This window comes from Gallus gallus, chromosome 3 (genome assembly GCF_016699485.2).
Source record: "Gallus gallus isolate bGalGal1 chromosome 3, bGalGal1.mat.broiler.GRCg7b, whole genome shotgun sequence".
Taxonomy (NCBI): domain Eukaryota; kingdom Metazoa; phylum Chordata; class Aves; order Galliformes; family Phasianidae; genus Gallus; species Gallus gallus.
Window position 1 is genome coordinate 26,738,114 of NC_052534.1, and position 25,442 is coordinate 26,763,555.

The 25,442-nt window shown below is 42.5% G+C and overlaps 1 protein-coding gene across 7 annotated transcripts in view; it reads left to right on the plus strand.

The window, feature by feature from the left end:
• Nucleotides 1-25,442, plus strand: part of TTC7A (tetratricopeptide repeat domain 7A) — a 162,061-nt gene that overhangs the window by 109,668 nt on the left and 26,951 nt on the right. For 5 of the 7 annotated variants that reach the window (XM_015283703.4, NM_001396803.1, NM_001396804.1 and 2 more), the window contains 3 exons: nt 759-856; nt 5,699-5,833; nt 16,807-17,009. In XM_015283703.4, coding sequence (XP_015139189.1) covers nt 759-856; nt 5,699-5,833; nt 16,807-17,009 — 436 coding nt within the window. Of the gene's footprint in view, nt 1-758; nt 857-5,698; nt 5,834-16,806; nt 17,233-25,442 lie in introns of those variants that run through there. The other 2 variants (NM_001031055.2, XM_015283704.3) reach the window with 2 other exon arrangements.

Sequence of the window (25,442 nt, forward strand, 5' to 3'; positions counted from 1 at the left end):
CTGCAGCCTTGGAAGTGTGTGAGAAAAAATAGCCAGGGCAGTCACTTTTCCTATTGTTATTTTGTATCTTGATGGTGAGAGCAGATATCATCACCATTCATCTGATCCTAGAGGGGTGGCAGTCCTCAGGAAGGCTCAGGAGATCAACACTAAGTGATTATCATTAGATACAGGGTTATTATTATTTTGGAGCTCTCCTATTGAAGAACTGCCTTGTAAGGACAGAAGTCTAGAAGAGATGCAGACCAAATAGGCTTCCCTTCATAAAGTGGTACTATGTGGTAACTTTTATCTTCCTTCTCTGTTGAAATAGAACAAAAGTGGGAGGAGGTAATCTTGAGGAATTTGGAAGGTGGTTGGTCTGTTTCAAAAGGATTAACGCAGCACACTCATGAATCCCATCTTTCTACGGAAAAAACCAAGGGGCAGTGGTTCTTCTGTATGGGGGGCATTGGTAGTTGGCCTCCTCTGATCTGGCTTTTTAGCTGGCAACGTGTTGCTCGCCCAGAAGTTGGCAAAGATTGCAGCAGTCAAATAAACTGATAGCAGCACACAGACTGGAGCCCTTGCTGGGCACGGTTTCTCAGCGCCTGAATTTCTCATCCATTGCTGGGTAGGTGGTGTTAGAATGACACATTCAAGAAACACCTGGAGTTTTCAGTTCCAGAAGACAGTTAGGTGAGATTATTGCCTGCTTTGAGGAGAACACTGTCTCCCTGCTGAAAGGTGGCCAGATAACAGTTTTTGTTTCTTTGCAGTGGCTCTGAGAAAGGAAGTAGTGTGACCGAAACACCAGTGATCAAAAAGCATAACGGACTTCATCTCACGCTCCCGGATGCTCATGATAATGATTCTGGTGAGGAAATGATTTGTGCTTTCTCATCTTAAATACATCAACTTTCTACTCATGTGCATGTAGAGAAACACTTGGGAAAAAAAACAAAAAACAAAACAAAACAAAAAACCTTACTTTTAAAATCATTATATTTTAAGTAAGTCTCATGCTTTCAGGCTAGGGAATTAGTGATTGTCCGAGAACTGGTAAAACTGAAGTCATGTCCTCAGTACACACAGCTGAAGAGGATGACAAGTTCTTATTTATTAAGTATGTGGCTTTTATTAAATCAGATGTGTTCAAACATGTGGAAGAACTTCTTTATGTAACAGTGATGGAGCACTGGAACAGGTTGCCCAGGGAGATTGTGGAGTCTCCTTCTGTGGAGATATTCGAGACCCATCTGGACGCCTACCCGTGCAACCCACTGTAGGGTACCTGCTTTAGCAGGGAAGTTGGACTCAGTGATCTCCTGAGGTCTCTTCCATCCCCTGCCATTCTGTGGTTCTGTGTGTTTAACCCCCATTTATAGTCATCGCTGGTTAAAAAGCATTACAAGGTTAGTCTTGAGCATGCAAACACTCAAGCATCAAAACGTTATCCAGTGTGTCTGCTCTTACTTTTGTTCACAATGTCGAGCCCTGAGGGTTTGTATTCATGACATTGTAATCTTCCTGGTTCTATAGACATATATTTATGTAATTCTTAATCTGTTTATTCCCTTTCCCTTGTAATATCCTTTGCCACAGTATGTTTCTATATTTTGTGTAAGACTGTTTTCTTATTGTATGTGTGAGTGAGTCAGTATTTTGTAGTTCTTTAGACTACTGAAACAGAAAAGACCAAATTCAACACAGATGGATGAAGAGAGCTTACCTAATGAATAAGGAATGAATAAGCGCTGCTTGGCATATTAAAAGTGATGGAAAAGGGAGCAAATGTGAATGTTTCCTGGTGCTTGGTGCAAAATCATTTGAGACAGTAATCACTCGAAGGTCATTGTGAAGATTTGCGGAAGTATCCCTTACGATCCCTGATGCTGGGCAGACAGATCAGCCTTCGTTCCCTGGGTTATCTCCTCCACGGTACTGTTCTGGAGGCAGCTGGGCACGTGTCCCAGTCGGGGGCCCTCTTGCAGGAAGCAGGAGGTGAGACAGCAGAGCGCTGCTCCAGCCGCTCTCCCCTTGTGCCTCCCAGTGCCGCAGCAGGAGGGAGGGAGGAGGCCTGGTGCTGGCATCAGCCTAGGGCAGGCTCCAGTTTCCGGCATGCAGCCTCCAGGGAGCGTGCGGCAGTATCGCCGCAATGCACAGTGCTTTGTGATCCCCCCCGACTGAAGGGAGATTACTGCAGCTGGGTCTGACGCCGGCCTCCCCTCGGTTAGGCCACAGTGAGATTATTTGCTGTGCTAGAATTTTAGGTTTCCTGCCAGGAAGATTAATTCCTCTTTATTTTCTTCATCTTCCCCTAACTGAAGCAGCGTTCCTAACTAAATTCACTGGTATCAGTCAGCTGTCTTGCTATTTCATTCTTTTTGTGATTTAGTCTTATCTAATAATGTTCTCGCCTCAAGTGATTTAGGCAGGGGAATTCTATGTTTCTTATAAGCCCAGTAAATCTATGGAGGCGCATTTCTATTCTCATAGCAGTTTTTTCATAAATGTAAAATATTAAACTTAGTCCTTCTTGGTTTTACAACAGTGCTGTAGGAAAATTATTTAGGTATGTTTTTATATGGTTTCTGTGTGGAGCTCATCATGGCAAAATATTTTTTTTAATCATTTCTTACAAGAAATGTGCAGAGGGCTTTGTTGTAAAATGCAAAGTTTATATTCTGTCTAGTGGAGCTGTTAAAAAGGGAATGAAAGTGCACTAAAATAACAAACTGAGGTGCTGTTTTCTTATGCCAACATTTGTATGTATTTTCAGGGTTGATTTTAAAGTTCTGTGAGACAGGTTTTATGGGTTTTTTTTAGCCTATAAAATTCTACATTCCTTTAGGAAGAGGCATTTTGTGTGAGAGCTGTCATTGCATCTGGCTCTGGCAGCTTTCCTTGCTGCCCTCAGCCCACCCCAGGGTCTCTGGTGCATGCACCTGAGGGTCAGGTCTGTGGCTAGATGCCTTTTGTCTATGCAGGCCAAGCCAGCAAAGTCCTGCCCTTAAAGGGTTTACTGGAGCCTTCCTGCGAGGGGCTGTGCAGAGGCAAGGAGGAATAGCAGTAGCAAACGTGTGGGTTTGGGCTGGGATGGAGCCTTTCCATCTACACGTGTGCTGAGAGCAAGGAACATATCTGTCTGAAACGGTGCAGGGCTGGGGACAGATCAGCTGACAACTGCCTGGTGTGGCTTGCTTCCTTGTTTAGGCTGGAATGGAAAAGAAAATAAACATCAAAGGACTGCGACATGAAAAGGAAGCCCAAGTTACTTAGCAATTTACAGCAGAGGCTCTTTGCATATAACTGCCAAAGGCAGTAAATTGCTAAGTAACTTGAGTTCCCTTTTTAAGGCTGCGTAGGCTGAAGCACACACAGCAGTGGACAGAGATCAGTGTCACATTGCAGGCTCTCTGCCTGCAGCAGCTACCTGCCTGGCTAACAGGGAGGGGAGGAGCTAGCCTGTGCTTCTTCAAGTTCCTCGTAGTGATGTTCTTTAAAGCCTTCTTTGTGCGGGAAGGATGCTTCATTGGACCTGAAATGGCTGTTCAGCCCTGCAGCAACACGTGAACTTGTCCAAAATGCAGAGAGTTCCCTCACAGTGACATCATCCCCGTGCACTGACTTGCAAGGAAAAGAGGATTTCCCCAAGCGGATGTGAATAAGGCACAGCCCATCTGCCCACTCACTGCAGTCAGAACAGCTTTAGGTATAGGTGCTGCACAGCTCCAGAAAGCCTCTCTGAAAGAGGACAGCCTTGGCAGAGAGATGTAATGCTGAATGCTGCTTTTAAAGCACACCACCGTGATCGAGAGTGCTAATACAAGAATCTGCTTAGGCTGACTACCAGGTCCACAAAGCCCATGCAGCGTGTTTGAGTTCGACCACGTGAGTCTGCTCTGGCTTTGAAGTACTCCTAAACAGCATCGATAATTGTTCACGTGGCAATTTTCGCGTTGCCTCTCTGCTGTACAGAAGCTGCCTGTGCTCTGGGTGGCTGTGGATGAGTGTCTGTTTGTTTTCCCTGCATTAAACAGCCTCATTCTGCCTGCAAGTTCCTGGGAGCCCTTTTGCAGTGAAATTTCTCCTAAATGGAGGGAGAGAGATGAGCAGGAGTGGGCAGGGCAGAGGGAGGAATTCCATACGGTGAAACAGGCAGAAGAAGATTGATCTTTTAAATAAACTGTTACATATAATAAGTCCTCCATACAGTGTGGAATGGCTTTTACTGTGCCACTGAAGCCATAATTCCTGCATTACTGCACTGTCATCTCTTGGAACATTAGGTCAGGAATGTCTTTGAAAATATGCAGGAATGTTAAGAATGCATCTAGGAGGAGCACATCTGCATTTTGCAAGGGAGCTGTGGGAGGCGCCTGTGGCACTGGGGAGCTGTTTTGAAGTTCTGCTGCTGGAAATGAATGACATTAGTTAGCTGTGAGATAACAGGACGAGCGTTTCCCGTGGCAGTTTCAGGCTCTGGGTTGCAGTTGTGGCCTCGCCCTTGAGAGTATGCTCTCAGAGGCTTCAGCTTGTATAAAAGCTGTGGGCAGTGTTCTTTGCAGAGGAGCATGGGGTGCACAGAGGCCTGCTGACACCGTGGTCCCCACAGGTGATGCTCAGCTGTCAAGATGTGCTTTAGCTTCAGCCCTCTCCAGCTGCAAAAACATGCCAATCCTCTTAAAAAGGCTGCTTAAGGTATATATCCCATGACAGGCTTTTGCCCTTCCCTCCCTTCCCATGCTCAGAGCTACCCCAGCTTCTCTGAATACCTGTTACTGTGCTCTTTGGAGAGCTACTGTGAGAGAACACGGGATTTTAGCTCCAGGATCTACAAGATCAGCCCAAGTGCTTTGGTCACAACAGCTCTCTAGAGAAGGAGTTTATCAACCTTAAAATCACATTAAACCTATATATGCTAAAATGTTTAGTACTCAAAGCTTCACAAAGCCAGCTCTGAAGCCTCATTTCGTAGCTCTATGCTTTGTGACTGTCCGTCTTGCTAGTCCTGCAAAAGGGTGGCTCACCAATAAGCGACTGCACGCCGCACTTGAGAACATGGTCTCTGTCTGTACCTTCTTTCTGGAATCACCTTTTGATGTGATGTTTTGTTCCCCGAGCTGTGGGTGCCGAATCCTTTGTTCTTACGTAAATGTTACAGCGCATTCTAAAGGTTAATACAGTCGAAGCACTGAACTCTCTGCCCCCCCCGAGGTTAAATGAAGAACCACGCTGTCTCTAAACCAATAGGACCATATTGATGTCACTTGAAATCTGCGTTCTTTGAATGCTGCTGACCTACTCTGTAATTCTTTACTAGCATTTTACATTAGTGAGCCACGTTTTGCAGTTGTATAGTGACGGTGTGCTTATAAAACAGGTTACTAATAAATATTCTTAGGAAATAACTTGATGATAGAATTCGGCTTTCCAAATGAGCAAAATACAGTTGCTTCCTCAATGAGGCTGATAGGCAGACTTCTATAAAATTACTGTCTCTTGATTCACTTGCTTGAGGTGCAGCCCGTGGGTAATACAATCTGTTTTCAATAAAATAACCTTTTATGGGGCAAATATCTCCAGTTCAGAATTCAATGTAACTCTTACTACACAAAACTGATGCTTTGGAGAAGACGGTCAGATCTGCCTAGCTAATGAGCCAAATATCCCAAAGTATAAAATGCACTGCTGTTCTTGTTTGTTTGGTCCGTAGGATCACAGCGAGCCTCTTCCCTTGCTGCATCAAGAATGGAACAAGCCATATCTGAAATAACAATGCGGAGCAGCACAATGAAGCAAGGACCTATGCAGCTGTGGACAACTCTTGAACAAATCTGGCTACAAGCTGGTAAGTTTTGGTATTTATGGACAACCTGGAATTCCTTTACCTTTCAGTGGTGAGTAAGATGACACGAGTATTAAAGGAATGGTTGAAATCAGGGCTGTTTCAACACCTTACACCAACAGTAAATCTGCCCATCTATCCCACTTGGTTTTTGAAATACTGCTTGGTTAAATCTTAACAAATAAAACGTTGGAATAATGTGATTTTTCAGCTCACCTCTATTTTTTCCATAACACGGAAAACTTCAAACATAACTAAAATACGTTTCTAAATGAGAGGAAGCAGTTCTTCATTAAGAAATGTCATTTGATAGCAGCAATTAGTTTCATTTTGCTGAAAATGATTGGGCAAACAACCCATTAAATGCTATTTAGGCTGACAGCATTCCAGTTTTTCCTGAGTTTTCAGTGAAAATTATTAAACAAGAAGTCCTCCACTCATCTTATTCTTGGCTGCTTGAGTGTCCCAGGGACTTGAAAGATTTGCACTTCACTTTGAAACAGACGTATTGTAGCAAACCTTGGATAGGGAAAGGAGAATATTGAGAAGGAACTCTACCCAGTGGTGACATCCAGACTGGTGAAGGGGTTTTATACAGAGCCCTTGGTGAGGAGGAGAGTTGCACAGCACATTCTACCATTTGCATTTCAGGACTGGTAAAAGGCATTCTGACCCTGCAGTTTTGCTTTTAAGAGGCACAGTTTTTCTTCCACAATTGGGCCCCACCATTGTGCACCTGAAATAACATTTGAGTGCTGTGATTACTTCTTAGATGTCTCTGCTACCACTTGCAACAAGAAAAAAGCAGAGCACACCAGAACGGTGCTGATAATTTACCGTTAGGTATGCAGGAGAACTTGTCAAATTCTCCTTTACCTTATCTACAGTTGACAATTCTCACATAAAACCTGGTAGTCTCACGTTACTTTTAAGCAAAGAATTTTATAGCTGTTTTTATGGGGCCATTTTCTACCAATTAGACCTCAATTCTGGTACAAAATATGTGACATTGTTTGCTACAATTTGGCTAACTATTAAGGAAAAAAAGAACTTACCTAATGGAATGCGTCAGCCTTTGAGTTAATCACATGTTCTTTCACTTGCTTAGGATTTCACTGTTGTACTATGGTCCTCAAAATCACTAGCAGGCTTTTCTTTTATTCCATTCATGCTTCTGATTTGATGGTGAAGAGGAAGTTGGTGGGGTTGAAAAAGAAAAGAAGGAGTTTATTGTGATGAGAAGTCAGGTGTCTGTTGTCCATCATCCTGCGGATAGCTGAAGGCAGTTCTTATTTTTGCTGCTGTGTGAAAAGACAAAAGTAATAAAGACCTAATGCTTGCTGTGACCTCGCTGTGAATTGCTACAATTACTTTTCAGTGTGCCTTCCTCAGAGATGTTAATTCTTTTAGACAGAAATTATAAGCTGTAACTTTTCTGTCCTATTGGCTTATTTTAAACTTTGTTTTTCTTCGTGTTTAATTTAACTGGATTTGAAATGGGATCGATGTTCTGACAGCATATACTGTGACTGCTTTGTGATTTCATTACTAAGGCCAGCTACTGTTATGGATGCAGCTTAGTGGTCTTGGTGGGCTCAATGACTCAAATAGCCCAAAAAAGCATCACTTGCCCTCTGTGTCAAAATCTCTCCCATCAGGAAGGAGGGGAAGACAGGAAGAGTTACAAGGTAATAACTTCCAAAATAGAAATATTTTGTAAACAACAGCTAAGGTCACATGCTCTTATGCTGCAGCTCACCACAAAATTAACAGCTGTGGAAAGCAACAAGCAATTAGCATAACCTTCTGATGCCTGCATCTGGAGTCATTTCATATTTATGAAAGAGCCACATCAGTGTGCTGTAGATTTCTATCAGGTTTAGCTGGGACTTGTCCTTTTTCAGTCAATGACTCATCTTGCGACTCTACGCAAGTTGCCTAGCTTTTTTATACCTCAGTTTCCTATCTGTAAATGGAGGGAAATGTTTGTTTGTCTCTGGGAAAAGACTTGTATGTTGCTGTTTTTACCATTATTAAGACTTGAACCTTTCTAGTGTTAATCATAAATCTCTAGATAAAATCATTACCCTCATACTAGAGTAAATTAATAACAAAGCATCTATCTTTGTCAGACACAAGGAGGATGCAGCTGGTCATGTCTGTGTGCGGGTGTGGTATGGATGCAGGGCACCAGGCTGTGAGCCTGTCTGTCTGGGTTCCATCAGAGCCATTCCAGGTCCCATACCTCTTCATATCCCAGGGCAAGAAAGCTGATGGATCCAGGCAGAGTTCTCTGGGCCTCCACTGGAGAGAGGTGCACTAAGCAAAGTTATGTGAGGCTGTTTTTGCAGCCCTCAGCAGCCAGACCCCACTAAGGAGGTAGTGCACAGCTTATCAGGCGTACCGCTAGTGTGTGGTAGTCATCAGATGGTGCCAGTATAGGGGAATGGTTACAGCATCACCAACTACCCATAGCTGCAGTAGGAGTTCAGGGCTAGCCTGCCTTTTGCACAAGCATCCACAGTCTCTTGGAACTGGGGAGCTTTTATTGAGCTTCTGATGCATCTCTTAGTTAGCACATTCCGTTAATTAGTGCACAAGAACATTTGCAGTTAAGAGCTACTGAAGGCAAGGCTGTCAATTCTGCCCAAATAATGACTCTTTTTTGTGCTGTGCTAAAAATACTTAAGAGGGCATAGACTTGTGGTTTTCATCTGCAATTTTTCTGAGTTTATGAACAGCCACGTAGAAAATAATAAAGCAGCAGCTTTGGAAGTGCAACTGCAAAGTCTGCATGTGCTGCACCATGGTGGTTGCTGCTTTTTGTTTTTCCCTGCAGCAGTGCTTCGTGAACTTCATCTTGGCCATTTGGCAAGCTAACTTCTTGTAGCTTCTGGTAAGCAGCCAGATTGATGCATCTAAGGCCTCTAGAACAAGTCCTCTTCTCCTTTTTCACACATCCACATAAAACTGAATTGTCACTGTTCATCTTATGCCTACCCATCTCCTGTAGGACCATTGGGGAGCGCAATGATCTCATCTGCATCAGGGAACTTCACACGTTTCTTTAGAGGGCTTCCATATCTTCCTGTCCCCTGCAGGCAGTCACAGTTGGCTTTGGAAGAGTAAGGGGTCTGTTGTCTCCAAAGACCACAGAGGTGGTGTTGGAGAGGCATGCCTTGGGAAATACTACTAGCTATGCTGTTTTCCAGCGTTCTGCAGCAAGGACTGTGATTAATACAGCTTGTCTGGTCCCTTTTAAAAATAGCCCCTCCCGCAGCTTCTTGAAATGTAATGGCTTTTTAAAAGGGGAGAGTCATCTCATTAGGTTTTACGTTAATAAGCCTAAACATTATTCTTGGCCCGAGTCTGAAAGCAGCCCTGTGTCAGGGCCCTACTTCAGGGAGTACTTGTAGAGGGAGCTTCCCGCAGCTCACAGTTCTGCTGTGGTGCAGCTCCAGGTGAGACGATCTTTATGTGATCCGTGTGCCCATTTTTTTCTCTTTTTTCAGCTTTTCATGACTGATAGGTTAAATCAGCCTTGAGAGAACTTCCATGGCGTTGGTAAAGCTTGTTCACTCCTTTCGCCTCTTGGAGCAGAAGGAGCTGTGAGGAGAATCCTAGAGATTACTGGTGATAATAGTACCAAGATGAATGTCTGACCTAGTAGCTGTTTCTGTCCCTTTTTTCCTCTACGGAATTGTGCCAGTACTCCTCTTTTCTGTTTAGAAAATACAATCATGCTGTTTGGCTAAGGAAAATATGTTTGGAATGGTTCAGATTTATGACCAAAACTTACTTTCGTTCCGTGTTTTTACGAGGTTGCTTTTGACCTGGAGAGCAAAGTGAGTCGGTTCTGAAAGTAAATAGTTTCAGTAGTTCTAAACTCCTTCGGTAATGAGTGATTTCTTGCCTGAAGTATGCGTGAGTGTATTTTCAGGCAGTAATAACAGTATACTCTATTTATGTGGAGTATTTTAGAATGCTACAGGCCAGTTTAATAAGAGTTCAAATACTCCAGCTCCCGTTGCTATATTATTTTAAGCTTTACTTTTAACTACAATGTCCACTTTGTTTGTCTTTGCCAGTACTTTGTATCTGACAATTGAGCTTCTTGACTAGCCCAGTACTTTACCAAATATGGCCACTCACAGCAAAGTAGGTCTGGTAATTTGATCTTAGATTGGCTAAATGCCTGCTAAACGCAGTCTGCAAACCTCACCAGGTAGACCTAGGGCTTATTTCAAGGAGCATTTAAAGAAAAATCACCCTGATAACTCTTCTATGTAGTCACAGTGGGCTGGAGAGAGCTACCTGCTGGCTCACTGACATGCTAGAAGTTTAGAAAAAATATTCTAATGAACACGCCATAAACAAGAGATGTAAAGAGAGCCAGTGTAGCAGGGAACAGTGAGCTAATGGAAAAACATCTGTTCCCCTGAGCTATGTACAGCAGGAATATTTTTTTTCCCTTCACAAAACGCTCGCGATTTATTTATTTTATTCAGCGTGGGCCAGTTCCTGGGAAAAAGCTGTGTTAGAGGAGATGGGCTTTGTTCCACGAGCAAATGTCGTAGGAGCCAGTGGGCTGGAATCTGCAACCCCAACTGGCCCATGTCCACAGCCACACGTGGGCAGGGGCAGCCCAGGGACAGCAAAGGGAGCAGCTCACCAGCGCAGCTTAGGCTTGCACGGTTTGCACATGTGTAATTAAATGCCCTCCCTCCCTAAGCTTTTAGCAATCCTAATCCCCCCTCAAATTATAAGCTCAGATACTAAAGGTGTTTATCAGGTTTGGGAAACATCTTTATGGATGTTGCAGAACAGCTGAGGTCAGATACTCTCCTGCAATACAGCAGTAGTTGTTGATACAATCCCAATATTTTACTTTTTACTTTTTCTTGGGTTTTTGTTTTTATTGTGTTTTTTTTTTTTAAGTTCACTGAAATTTCAGAGCTCCCCATTTACTGCTCAGATTCTTGAGGTCCATAAGCACTACTGATTTTTTGGCTCTTTACAGTGATACAGGGCAATGTGAGAAGCTGGAGGCTGGTGAGAGACCACAAGAGGAAATGTTTTACTATGAAGTTGTTACTGAGAGAAGTAAAGGTGTACTGCAAAGGTGACTGACCTACCATGTTTACTTACTAGGAGGGATTAGGAACACTTCATACTGGAGGTAGAAATGGTGAAGTGAGCTGGTTTGTTCCCTGTTGAAATATTACTGATACAGTGAATAAGCCAGCAAGGTTCTACTAAGGGTTCTGGTTTAGCAAGCTCTGGCATGGTCTTTTAGTGCAGGCTAAAGCTGGCCAAATGCCCCACTTCTCTTCAACTCAGTATCATCAGGGAGATAGTCGGTCTTCATACGCGCTCTGCAGGTTGGTTTAGTTTATTTTTTATCAACAGTATTAATTAAAGAATTGAAGGAGTCAAAAGCATTCTTGGCTGCTTCTTATCCATACTGGGCATTTTGGATTGCTTCCCCCGTTCCTGAGGCTTCTGGATATTTCTCGTTGCTGGAGCAGGATGTGAAGCTTTGCAGACTGATAATCCATTGGCATGGGTGGTCTTCAAAGCATACGTGGCATTTCTCGAGATCTGGGCCATGCACGTGCTCACATATGTGAACGCTCACTTGTTAGGGAAGCAGACAGCAGCTCCTTCTTAGGCATTCTCTGGATCCTTTGCCAGTGGACGGAGAAGAACCTGCTGCGCTGCCAGCGGTACCCACAGAATGGCAGAGCATTTCTCTGCTGCTCAGCACCTTTTGGGCTGGTGACAGAATATACCCAGTCCTGAAGAAAGCAGCAGAACAATTATCCACGTGAGGGATAGAAGATAAGAATTTATGCTTAACTAGGTTGGAATATGGAGATTTAGAAGAATTCCCTTTGACTATAGCCAGTAATCAGTGTTATAAAAGGGGATACGGGAAAAAAAAAAAAAAAGATGCCCATCCAATAGTATTTTTTGCCACCCTTATCAATGGTGGCCTTATTGCCTGCAACATTTTTTGTTTGCTCCCAACATTTTGAGTTTGCTCTCCCAACTCTCCCAGGTGGGAAAGAACGGTTTTGTCACTGCTGAGCACCACCCCACTTCACATAGAGGAACCAGGTGTCTCATGGCAAGTTTGTGGTATTCCAAATGATGTTTTGACTGCACCATTTGGCGTAGAGAGTAGCTTGTGATGGTTCTGTGTCTCTTCCAGAACTGCTTGCTCTAATGCTGCATTTGTAATTAAAGAAACCCATTTGACATTTCAGCCCCTGGGAGACCTGCAGCTTGGAAATTTAAAGCAGGTCCCTGGGCTCTGGTTAACTACCAGCTTGCTTGCAAGGATATCTTTTAAGAACGTACATCTCTTGCCTCATTCAGAAGAGCTAGTGGTTGAGCTCAGGTGGATGGGAACACGTGGCAGGTTATGTTCTCCTTCATTGCTCTATTGAAGGCTTCATCAAATGAAGTGATTACAGTCGGGATACAGCGTGAATCTTCAATCTGATCTGCCTGCAAATTTCTGCATGCACGGTTGTGTCATAATAAGGGACGATGACTAAACGTCATCTGACAGCAAGAAAAGACAGAGGGAGAACCCTTTGTCATGGTAATAGCTCTGCATTCACTGATGAAAGAGCTGTCTCAGAGGAGCGGGTCTTTCCAGCTGGCTGTGGGCTGCTGCAATAACAAGTATTAATAGATCCTGCAAACAGATGGATTCTGTGGAACAAAAAACACCTCTCTACACATCCTTGCAGGCTGTCTCACCTTCTTCGGGTGTGAAGGGCTGCTCCCCAGTGTGCCATCCTGCTGGTCATCTGGCTTCATGGCATTGGCCACACAGTAGTATTTTTGGGGTAGGTGAGAGCGGATCAGGCTGACACAGAACAGTGATGTGGAACAGTCTGCTTGTAGGAGTAAGTGCTGCATCTTGGATAACACTGAACGTGATTCACAAGGAATGAGATTTTAACTCTTGGGTGTTTCACACTGCAGAAACATGTTTCAAATCTATTTTATTTTGTTGGCTAGAATTACAGTTGTTGCTGCTTCTGTGGTGACAAGTACAATCACTCTTGACACGGCATTGAAATGCTTAGGAAATAGGGAATAAGTCAGTGTTCAAGGTGATGGCAGACAACTCCATTCTTCAGACTGGCACTGTGATGCAGACATGACTAGATTACACCGCCTTGCTGCTCAGATGGACTCCTCAACAGAGCTCTGGCAAGTAATTTATCTTGGAGACAAAAAGAGGAGCCTGACTGCAGGAGGCCCAGCTTTGTCAGTCTTCTGCAAGCACTCTTGGTCTGTGTATCTGTTACCTGACCTTGGAGAGTGAGTAGATGATACGCTTCTGGCAGTTCTCACTTGACTGAGGGTCCTCACTATAGATGAGCTAAAGGTGCTAGCAGACGCAACTGGAAAAACTAGGAGCTTGCATTAGGAACTAATGGCACGTGTGGTTGGAGGCGTGGTCTGCCTACATGAGCTGAGGTCAGCCTTAAGGCTCGTGTATCAGATGGAAGGAGGATCACAAGTAAAGGCAAAGGAGGTTGGAGCCACAAGAAGAGATGACAGCAGAGAAGGATGGACAGTACTGCACAAGAGCACAGATGTGAAGATTAAAGTAGATCTGGGAGCTGTGCGAAGCTTAAGGTGGATCTGGGAAAGAAATGAGTCACACTAGGCTGGTTCTTGGAGTCAGTTGGATAGCTGCTTGAGGTCTCAGTACTTAACGGCAAAAATGCTCAAATACTCCCTGACAGTCAACTGTGCTCAGTTTCTATCATTCCCCCAGAGAGGCTAGTAGAGGAAGTAGCACATCCAGGATGATCATTTTTTTGCTTTGTAGCACTGGGAGTGCCTTTAGTAATATTTAGTTCAAAACAGTTTGGAAACTTATTTAAGCTTTTATCAAGATGATGTTAAGTAAGAGATAGGAAGAAAGCCTTTGTAAAGATAGCCTTTGAATTCAAAGCTGCAAAGAATGGCAGCACTGAGAACAATGTAATCCAGCAGCTTGAGGTTGATAAACAGCTTCCCTGAAGCAGTGAAGCTTTCATGGAGAATCCCAGATCCTCTATACCTGTTTCACCCTGAGGAAATGCTGTCAGCTTTGGAGTGGCATCGAGTACCACGTCTCTTAGACAGAAGTGCCTTGTGAATGCTGCTTGTTTGGTCAGGTTTTTATATACAACATGATTGGGTGATACAGGAAGATATGCTGAATAACCAAACAGACAGGAAGCTGCTTACCCAGGTAAGGCAAATGCAGGCATTTCAGTACTTCCAGTACTGTTAAGGAAGTGGGAGTGGTAATCCATGATAAATACATTGAATCCTTGGGTTTTGGCTTTGATTTCTGCCTCTGACTCTGTTCTTATCCTGTGTTGTGTAAACATATCTTGTTCGTCTGTAAATGAAATGAGTATGCAATAGAAGTAAAAAAAAAAATGAGTTTACCGAAAGCACATTTTAGTGCAGGCCTAAACGATTTCCCTTAGTGTTTATTTTTAGCTGGGTGGGTAACCCAGCTTGTGGCTTGTAACCCACAAGCACCTCTCATTCTTTTTTGATGCAAATTAGGCCTCCCACACCATTAAATCGTTTTTTTACTGACTATTGAGCCTGCGAAGAAATGGATTGAACTTTAATATGCTACATTACTGTACCATAAAATACAATTTGTAGATCTTATTCAGATTCTGTGTTGCTGCGCTTCCTCTAAATAATTGTTATTACCGAAGAAGATTTACAGGCACCGTTGAAAGAAAGAATAAGTACTCCCTATTTTCTATGCATTGAATCACAGGCTGTGCATGATTTCACATCTAAACCTCCTTGCTCCTCATGCTTTTTAGAAATTAAACAAGTCGCATTATGCTGTTAGTTGCTAATAGAGATTTTAATACAGCAGTAGCCGGAACTTCTGCTGCCTTCAAATAGTGCCAGGATTTCACCTCTTCTTTTGCACTGCTAGGGCTGTGCTAGCTTTGCAAACGAAGTGTTTATCTTCAGGCTGTGAATCGTCACTTTGCACATCTCCATCCTCCTTATTGCCACATGTGCAGCATCAGCTGCTGTGCAGCTCTTGGCAGGAGAATGCTCTGTTCTTTGGGAAGCACAAGTAAAACGCTGTCCTCCCACAAACTCTTGAATAAGGCTGCGCGCATACTCAGCTTGACAAGATGGATGGCTTTCCTTTCTGCTGTCAGATGGCTGCACCCTCTTGGAGCCGAAGAAGGGGATGCATACTGAGATTTTATAATGATTAACCGGACAGAAATGCATATGAGTCACTTTTTAAGTACACTGCTCTTACCAAGGAGCTTGTGTGCTCGTGTTGACAGCCTCAGAGAAGGACATTTATCTGAAGTACAACTTTGGGAGGGCTAAGAAATATTCCAGCTTTTTATCGATGTTGTCTCACCGTGCTTTCAGAAGGAGCACTTAGACCTGGGTGTTCGGCCATGCTGCCACCTCAGTGGACGTCATGGTCAGCTTGCCAGCAGCAGAGCTAGCTGTGCTCCCAAGCTTGTGTCTGATGGGCCAAGGAGGGGCCTCCCCTGTTCAGGCAGGACTGGTGCCGGGATGCTCTCCTGCTTGCCTCTTGCCCAGCAAGCCCCATGTCAGTATGCCAAGCCCCCAGAGTCATCTGGCCTTTCCAGCACTCCAACACTGGCAGTTTAAGAGCTATACAAGAGACGTAATTTTTAAAGCTACTTTACCCCCTCACAGAGACTTTCTGAGACCATTCACTGCCTTTAAAAGTAAGGACATTTAAGGTTGGATCTAAATTCAGAATTGTTTATCTACCTCTGGAGCCTGAACTTGTCATTTCAGATTGGATTGGACTCTAGAGCTGTCGATACCTACTGCATTACCACATCGGTTAAAAAAATAAAAGAGTCTTTGAATTTTTCCACTGATAAGGGATAGAATGCTAACAGGTTACGGACTGAAGAGCAATGGCTGATGTGCAAAGAGAAAATTATTTTATGTACATGCATGGATATACACACACCTGCATATATCTGTCTATAAAATACAATTTCCCTTTTCATTTATGTGTGTTGATGAAAATGGAGTATCGCTTCTGAAGCCTTCTGCTAGAACTTAATGCGTATGAAATCCTGAGAAGTTCTAACATCTAACAGTGAGATACAATGAGAAATCTGTTTAACTTGAGAAAAGATTTGATTAGCAAACAAATTGACAGTCAAACATCTCAGTGTGCCTTTGTAAGAAAAACGCTAGCATCATTGCTAGGAGATGAGAAAGCAAATTACTGAGCAGTCTCTTCCAAAAGCTCCTTTTTAATTTCTGTAGAGTGTATGTGAGGAGGTAAGTTTGTGAATATGCAATATAAATAAGTCTCTGTGATATAAGCCTTTTGATTTTAATGGAGACTTTGAAAACTTCAGAGACAGCTATTTCGTAAACTAGGCAAGTAAGCAGAGGAAAAACACATTTAATTATTTTTTTTTAAATATGGAAATACTCTTTTGAATAAGTTATTTAACATCCAGCTTAGTCAGATGTATCCTATTACTCTGACATGTTTAAACTACTCAGTAGACAGTAATGGCTTATTCTGTTCTCTTTTTCCACAGATTACTTGGAAACACGCACGATGGCTCCAAGTGGCCACCAGCCCTGCTTCCTCAGGGCTCAGTTCAGCACATGTTTACATCCCCTCTGAGGAAGCACTCCATTGTATCACTAAGGCCATCCTCCCTCCACACCTAAAGAGGCCCATGAAAGTCTGTGTAGAGACTTTAACATTGCATAATAGCCATTCATTGTCTCCACTTTGTGATAATAAACACTAAGCAGTCGTAGTAAGCGCTATGCAGGATGGTGACCTCGTGGTTTAATACGTTTAAGGAAGATGATACACAGTTAATATGAAGAAAGGTGTCTGAATTATTTCAACTAATGGTAGGGTGTTTTTGTGTTATTTTTTTCAGCTGAACTTTTCATGGAGCAACAGCATCTCAAAGAAGCAGGCTTTTGTATCCAAGAGGCAGCTAGTCTTTTCCCCACATCTCATGCTGTACTGTACATGCGTGGGAGGCTTGCAGAGATGAAAGGCAATTTGGAGGTGGCTAGGCAATTGTATGATGAGGCGCTCACAGTGAATCCAGATGGAGTCGAAATTATGCACAGCCTGGTGAGTTTGCTGGGGCTCAGCTCCATTATAGTATGTACATTTGTGATTAACCGTAATAAAACGGGAGAGGGTTCATGCTTGCTCTGAATGCCATTGTCTTCCTAATTCTTAGAGCAAGTGACTATTTCAAGAATAAATGGGGTAGCCTGAACGTCTATTTTAAGACTAAATGGAATGTTTTTAACTAATTAGTACTTGGTCAGAAATAAATATTTTAATTGACTAATGCTGATAGTTTTGGAAATTCTCTGCTTTATTGTCCTTACTACTTTTTCTACTACCTGTGATGCATTTTCAATAAGGAATATATTGATGTTTGGAAGAACATCTGAACTAAGTAGCCACAGAGTATAGAAATATACAGGGTTCGTAAACCTTGAACCAGAGTCTTGTGTCTACTCACATGAGACATGAGTTTATGATAAAACTCCTGTCTTAAGTGAGGCTTAACTCCAATCTTTTATAGGGGCAGCGACTCCCCATTTGATATTCATGGGGTTTTTTTTTGTAGCATTCCTATCTGACAAATATTTTTTTCTGTTGCACCATCCCTAAAACAAACTTAGAGACACAGGGCCTATTGCTTTCAAGTTGTTGTTGCTATCAATTCAATATTATTATTGCTATTGTTATTATTACACAAGATGCTCGGTGGAGGCTTAAAACCCACTTAATTTATGAAATCAGAACTTTTAATTGTATTTCATCAATGATGTGTCTTGTTAACTGTCGCCCTTACTGCGTCTCTCTTGGGTTTTAGAAGACTTTCTTGACCAGTTTAATTTTCACAGGAATTGTATATCCATGTGACTACTCTATGTCTTTGCTAGCAGATCTGTATTCTCCGGTGTAAGTTTAAGCCTGATCAGGTTTGTGGACAACTCGAAAACTGAAGGGCTTTCAGTGCACAGGAGGACAAACATACAGTGAAGTGGTGATCGAGAGAAAATAGTAGCACCTACAGGCAAGGGAGGAGAAAGCTGTAAGAACTTATGTTCAGTGCAACACCGGTAAAAGAATAGCTAGTGCGTTTATCAGGAGAAGGTCACAAAACAGCAGTGCACGTACCATACTTGTATGCTTAATGGGACAATAGTATTTACTTGGTTGTGATCCAACCTTTGCACAATCTAGAAAGACAGAATGATATGCTTTGCTCAGTTATTGTCATGATTTCAGACAAGTAACCAATATCAGAGAAGCCATTTAGTTAGATGCCAGCATGGTATGAATATCTCTGATTTTTGTCTTCCTTTATGAGCAAAACCACATACTGTGTCTTCCCATTTCAGTTACTTGCAATTTTCTGAAACTGTAGTCATTTGGATTAACATTTTCTGAGAAGCACATCCTCTCTGGCTCAGTTTTCTTTGGAAAATGCCACCCAGCATGGCTTAACTCTTTCTGAAAATGAGGCTAAAGAGGAGGCTTTAAAGGTTTCTGTGATACCTTCTGTATTGTGCTGTGATGTCCCCACCTTTTGTCAGATGTGAGTGGTTTTCATAACATATTAATGTGCTTTTCTTAAGAAAATCCCTCCAAGGTCATCCAAGTTACAGTCTTTAATAAACACATTTTGTATATGCTTAGTAGATATGTATTTCTCAAACCTACGTGAATACTCATTCCCCTCAAGACCCAGTAAGTTCCACCATCTCTTAGCAAAGATATGGGAGTAAAATCAAGGAAGAGGCAAAGAAGATAGAGAGATGTGGAATTTGGGTGTAGAGACTAAATTTATGAACAAATAGGGAAAAGGAAAGACATAATAGTGATGGAGAGAGAGAAGGATGGATAGTGAAGTAGATACAGTAAGGTAGGTGATGCTGGATATGGCTGGACAGATGAGAGGAATGAGGCTGGATTAAGAAACCAGGCGAGGCATATGGGAACCTGAACCTGTGAGAGTACTTCTACTCCACGGCCCTTGGATCTCCATAAAATCTTTCTGTTCTGGTATCAGTAAATATTGGTGAAAATGACTTGTTTAACCGTGTTCCTCATCTCCTTTAGCTTGGTAATGCTGGCAGCTGGTGGTTTACACCTGCTAGCTAAGATATCAAAAGTCTGGTCTATCTCTGCTGATATGAAGTGCAACAGTAGTTCTAGGATGCCACATAATGACTTTCCTTTCTGTGCTTTTCCAAAAGTGAGGAAATTGCACATAGCAAGTTTGAAGCATCTGATGAGCACTATAGAAAAGCCTATGCAGAAATTAATCATTCTGCCTTCAGAATAGAGCTTGAATAATGCGCAGTAAACAAGGCTTTTATGGACTGTGCATTAAAAAGAAAGGGCAAAAATAAAATATTGAGAGGCTGCTAGCTATGTGAATATGTCTTGTATACTGAGTGAGACAGGGTCCTTATGGAGAACTTAGATGAGCTTTAGGTAACTGAAGATGCAGTGAAGCAAGTGGTGAATTTTGCACCTATTTGAGACCATCAAAAGAAGGCTGGATACCCTTCTGAAAGGTATGTTATTAAAAAAAAACAGGTTCTTGAGCACAGCTGGTTCTTCCACCTACTTGAGGGAAATGTGTGACTCGGAATGTGCTAGAGGACAAACTGGTACAAGGGACTTAAAGCTATCCAAGCTGAATACACAGACAGCTGACAGTAAATTCACATGCCATTTCAATGCTGGTCTCCAAAACCATTTGAGCACTTCGTTTTTACTCTCTAATAATGCTGTGACCAATGTGTAATGATTTATGGAAAGTGGGACTGATTATGAGAACTGCTGTCTGACTAAGTGCAGTTGCCATCCAACTGACCTAGTCCACTTTAAGGGAAAACTGCTGTAGACAGTGCTGGTTCTCCCTGGTGTACCAGCATCAATTAGCAAAGTAGTCATGTCTCTTCCCCTGGGCTCTCAGAACTGGGTTGTCAAAGCTATATTTGGAAAGTTCCCACTTGAAGAGTGTTGCTGGCTGAAAATGAAGGGCACAGATGTAGCGATGAATGCGTCCATTGGGTGTCAATAACTTCACTTTTACATAGGGCAGAGTCACCACTGTAATAAACACAAGCTCTCTCTCTGCACAGCTGAAAACAGTTGTGTTTTACTGTGACCGTAGGTGTTTACAATAGCTGTCAGTTTGGTGTGCTTTCCTTATAAAGCTCCCTTCTGCGTGGGAGCTGCAGGTGCAGTAGGGCTATGGTGCTGGGTGTCTCTGAAGGGATGGGCAGCACACTCAGCCTCGCTGCAGGGCTCTTGGCAGCTCTGATGTCTGATACTGTGGTAAGCAAACCACAGGCACGTAGGAAATACTCGACTAGGTAGTGGTGCTGCTTCTTGCAGGAACTTGCAGTTTGTCAGTGGTGCTGCAGGATCCTTAAGGTCCTGTTAAGAGCACACCTATGGCCTTTACAAAGTAGATACTAAAGAAAGCTCTCATTGGGAAGTTGTTGTCATTTGAAAGAACATACACAATCGGGTTTGGGGGCTATTTGGAACTTACCAAAGAATCAAATTATTCCTGCTGAAGTATAGAGTTATCCTTTGGTTTGATTTGCTGTCAGAAACAGGTAGGCTGTCTTGACACCTAGAAACCGTACATCCTATAGGAGCACAGCTCTCTTCAGGAAGGAGGCCTTCCGCGTTTCTCCTCATACATACATTTCCATCTTCCCTCCCGCTTCTATAACAGTTCTGTTCTTGTCAAAATAAGACTCTTTCTGGGGCCTGGCCTGCTAGGATCACTGAGCATTTCCCACCCCGTAGGCAGGCTGGTGGAGTAGATGTCTTCACTGATCCACAAGGAAGAGCTTATCCCATACCCCCTCATACTGCACAGTGACTAGACAGCTCTGCCATATCCTAATCTATTTGCCAGCATCTTTCAAAACCCAATAGCAAGTGCTTATTTCTTTCATTATATACCCAATACCTAATTCATTACATACGTAGCTTTGGGACAGTGATAACAAAACTGACGTGTGCCCAACCAAGTCAGAAAATGAAACATAAGCTGCAACAGATGACACTACATTATAAAGCAATATATGACTCCACCTACATATATGTCACTGGGGAAGAACGTTGAAGTTTGCTAGCTCCCAACATTGGTGCATTGGGCACCATTCTCCCTTTAGATTCAGAGAAGGAAAAAAGTCAATGCCAGCGTGTTGAATTTGAGTCCAAATGCTCAGTACATAACACTGCAATATAAACTAAAAACATCCCGAGATATTCAGAAGACTTGCCCAGCAAACATCTCACATAGCAGAGATGTTTCACAGAGCTAGAAAAAAGTTTAACATATTTTAATGAAGGGAAGGAGAAGGAGAGACGTATTTCAAGAGGAAGGAAATGGGCATTGTCATCTCCCTCACTACGTCAGATTTAATGAAGACAACCTGGGACTTGCTGAAGTAGATAAAGGTTTTATTTGTTTAGTAATCCACAGTACATTACTCCTTTGTGAGCTTGTCTTGTCTGGAGCCTGTGTTAGTTTTTGGATTCCCAGCACCCTTCAGCAAGGAGGCTTTCTGCTGTGTAACCTTGTATGTCAAATTTTGTATGTTCCTGCTGCAGCTCCTCCCAGCCACACCAATGCATTTCATATTCCCCATTCCTCCTGTGGAAGATAATTGCATGCCGTTGTTTGTTATTCATCCCCTGCTGCTATTACTGATTTCAGAGATAACTGACACAGAGCTGATCCCATTTCTTTCATTATTGTATTGCCTCTCTCTAGACTCTTTACGGTTCTTTTTAAGATGAGAAGACTTAAACAAATAGCACACATACAAAAAATAGTATGTTTAATATTTAGCTTAGCTTCAAAGACAGTGTTACAGATTCAGTGTGTAAAGAAAACACCATATTATCCTTTGGTCTTCTGCTCATGTAAATTATTGCCTATACACATTTTCATACAAATACAGCAGACTAGTTCAAATGTTTTATATTAACCTGATCTCATTACCAAAGCTCTGTTTCCATCTCCTGTTGTCTGTTGTTTTTTTTTTTCCCTGAAAGGTCAGCAGCTTTAATGAATGGGTTGTGATTTATGATAGCAATGAGCAGTGTAACAGTGTTATCTTGGGTCCTTGCAAAAGTGTGGGTGTCCCAGTCTGTGAATACAACATAACCAGCAAGCATGCAGTTCTGGTCTTTGATAATATTTATTCTGCTTGCCAGAGGCATCCTTTTAGCTGATGGAACACAAATTTCTCTCTGCTAGTAATGCTAGAAACTGAAGAACTTGACTGAAAGCCATTCTTTTTGAATATTATGGTCCTTTTGCATACAATAAGTATCTTAATTTTGGTTAGATTTCAGTATTTAAAAACTATCCAATGCTTTGTTCCAATCTTCTGTTCTTAATTGTTCAGCTGGATGCAAGGGCTGAATAAAAAGAAACAAACTTTCCAAAAAGACTTGAACTGTTTAATTTGTCCTTCATTGTGTACTTACGATGCAATTTCATGTTCACTTTAGTAGAAGAGTCAACCTATTGTCTCCAGACTCGCACTTGGTAGCGTCAGGATAATTTGAAGACTACAGTTTGCACTGATTAGAACATGGAAATGAATTATTTCTGTTCATTTATTTCATTTTAACTCCCAGTATGGTGCATGCATCCTTGTTTTCAAAGGCATCCATTCACATAATAAAAACATGGCTTGATTGCTTAATATTTTTAAGGATGACATGCGTTACTTCCTAGGGGATTTGCTTCATGCTGGCATGGAGTAATCATATAAATCACAAGACAGATTCTCAGCAAGGGTAGATGATCATAGCTTCATCATACCAAGGTCTGTATGTTTCACATGGTAGCCAGGACAACTAATTAAAAGCATTTTTACCTTGAAAGCTGAAGTTAGAATGCTTTCTGTGCTTAAATGTGGGAACAAAACAGCATAGTTTTCATATTAATGTGGTTACTTATCATCTAAGGAGCTGCTTTATGTCTACAGATTATCCCGTTTGTTTGCTGTTGTGTAGATAAGCGTGCCACGGTCTGGTTCCGTTTTCTAGTGACATTTCTTGCTCCATTGTTTTTTCTATTTGCGTACAGAGAATTGAACATCACAATTAAAATGCATCTGCAGTTAGGACTACTGTGCGTTTGTCCACCTAATTGTAACGAGGTGAATAATTGTGCCTAGAGATGCAAGGAGTGACCTACTTTTATCTGTTCCGGAGATAGTTCTTTCTAGCTGCGTTGGATGGCACCCTGCTCTTGTTTGGCACAGACGATAAGCAGAGTTAGAGACCAGGTAATTTCAGCTGAGAGGGGGGACAGTTGTACTGCTTCTGTGATAAATTCTGAGAATATTATTCTTCATCACAGCTTCTGCATTTACAAATATCCAAAGTGAATCTTTGAGAAATTGCTGTCATAAGAACTTGAATTTGAGTAGATAATGACTGCAGAATGAATTTCAAACTGTTCTTTGCATCTCAGAGAATTGATTGAATTTTTTTGGTTAAGGTTTTGAATACATGGATACAGTTAATTTTCTTAAGCAATGCATTTTGAAGTTGAACGTTTTTCTTCTTTTAAACGTCTTGGGATGGTATCACATGTGTTTGTCACTCACAGACTTCATGCTTTTTTTCAAAGCCCTTCAGGCCAAGTCCTTGCTAGCATAGTGCAGCAGGGTGGGCGCACCCTCTCCCAGCACAAAGTGCCTCTCAGCCGTTTTCCATTGAAGGCAGCCCGGGCAGCTGGAGGGGGAGCTCTGTTGCTCAGCCCCTGCACGGCCAGCTCCAGCTCCTCCTGTCAGCTGTGGTGTGTCACACTTTGCTCTAAACCTCTGTAAAACGGGGATAAAGCTGCTAATCTACTTCACCTGGGGGTTAGAGAGCTTAATTAATATCTGTGCATACTTTCAGATGACGGATGCTCTGTCAGCGCAAAATCTTATTTATTCTGATTATGTATCTCGAGTCCCCTGGTGCTTTATTCACTTGGGCTTTTGGACCCCAAATTACTTTGGGTAAAGTGCTGCGACTGTTCATACCCTCCTGTCCCTAAATGTGAGCAGTGCTGAAAACCTTATTGCGGTGGGAGTGGGTTTCAGCAGGCGGATCCGTGAGCTACTTCATCCTCTCCTAAGGATTTGTTTTCATTAGAGGACTCTGCCTAGCTTGCTTGTTGCCAGTTGCCCTCCCTTGTATTGATAAATGGTTACAGCTGTGCTGTGAAGGACGGAGCAAAAGCGAGCGAATGTGAATCTGAAGACTTTCTAGCACAGCCCTCTTCTCTTCCTGGGGATAAGATATGACAACGCCTGCAAAAAATAGCTTTTTGTGGGGGGAGGGAGGAGGGTGCTTCCTTTCTGCTCTGACAGTGAATATATCCTTCTGCTCTGCAAATTCAGCGCAAGCAGAACATCGTTGTGCCAGCACAGCTTTGCAGTTTCCCCCGGTGAGAAGGTTTGGGATTTTTAAGGAGAGAGATGACAGAACTAAAGGTGGAAAAAGCATTAGAGTAGACAGTCATTGCAGGCCTTTCCAAAAATGGAGCAACCTTGAACAAAGTGCCTTTTTTTTTTTTTTTTTTAATTAAGTAAGTAAGAGTGACAGCCAACGGGAGATTCTAGCAACCCAAAGGAAGACCAGTGACGTCCGCTGTGATGCTGCTTGGAGAGCTACAGACGCGGGGACTCTTTTATGTCTACCTAATACAGAATGTACAAGAAAATACTAGAAGGGTGACTTACAAAGCTGTCCGATAAGTCTAGTCTCCAGCAGGATGTTTTTGAACTACGCTGCTAGTACAAAGCACTCAAACAGTTTAGCCCACCCCATAAGTATTCCCTCAACTGGGAAAATCTCTACATGCTGCAACCAGGTTTTCTCACAGTCTTCTGTTCAATGCTGCATTTCTCCAGTGCAAATGGAGAACCAGCAAATGGGGATATATAGGTGTATAGGAGGGAAGGGGAAAGAATTGTAAAGGATGTAGAAGAGACTCCTTACTTTAGAATAACAAGGTAAAGCATTGACCAGAGACAATTAAAATGGCTTGTTTTCTCATCCAGTATTTGCTGTCCACACAGCTGTTCAACAGATTGTTTCTTCCTTTTCTGTCCAGCTCTGCCTTGTAGATTTCTGCAGATGAGCCCAGCCTTGATTTGCCTCAGCAGGCTCTTTCAGTGGTATTTCTTTGCTGTTTCATCCAAGGAAGGCAAAATTCACTACAATGGATCTGCAAGTGCGCTTAGGACAGAAGCTTTTCCCAGTGGCGTTGAAAGAGTGTCTGAAAACATCCAAACAGGCAATTCCAAACTCCTCAGCAGTTTGGAAAACTCAACTCCTTACCACAGAGACTTTGTGTAGGTTTCCTGTTTGTTCTTTGTGACGTTTTTTTACGTGTTGAGAAGACTCCTCTTGCTCCTTTCCTGTCTTCCTTCCCCATGCTGCTATAAAACTCCACTCTATTACTGAGCTGCTTTTTCATATTGCTAAGAT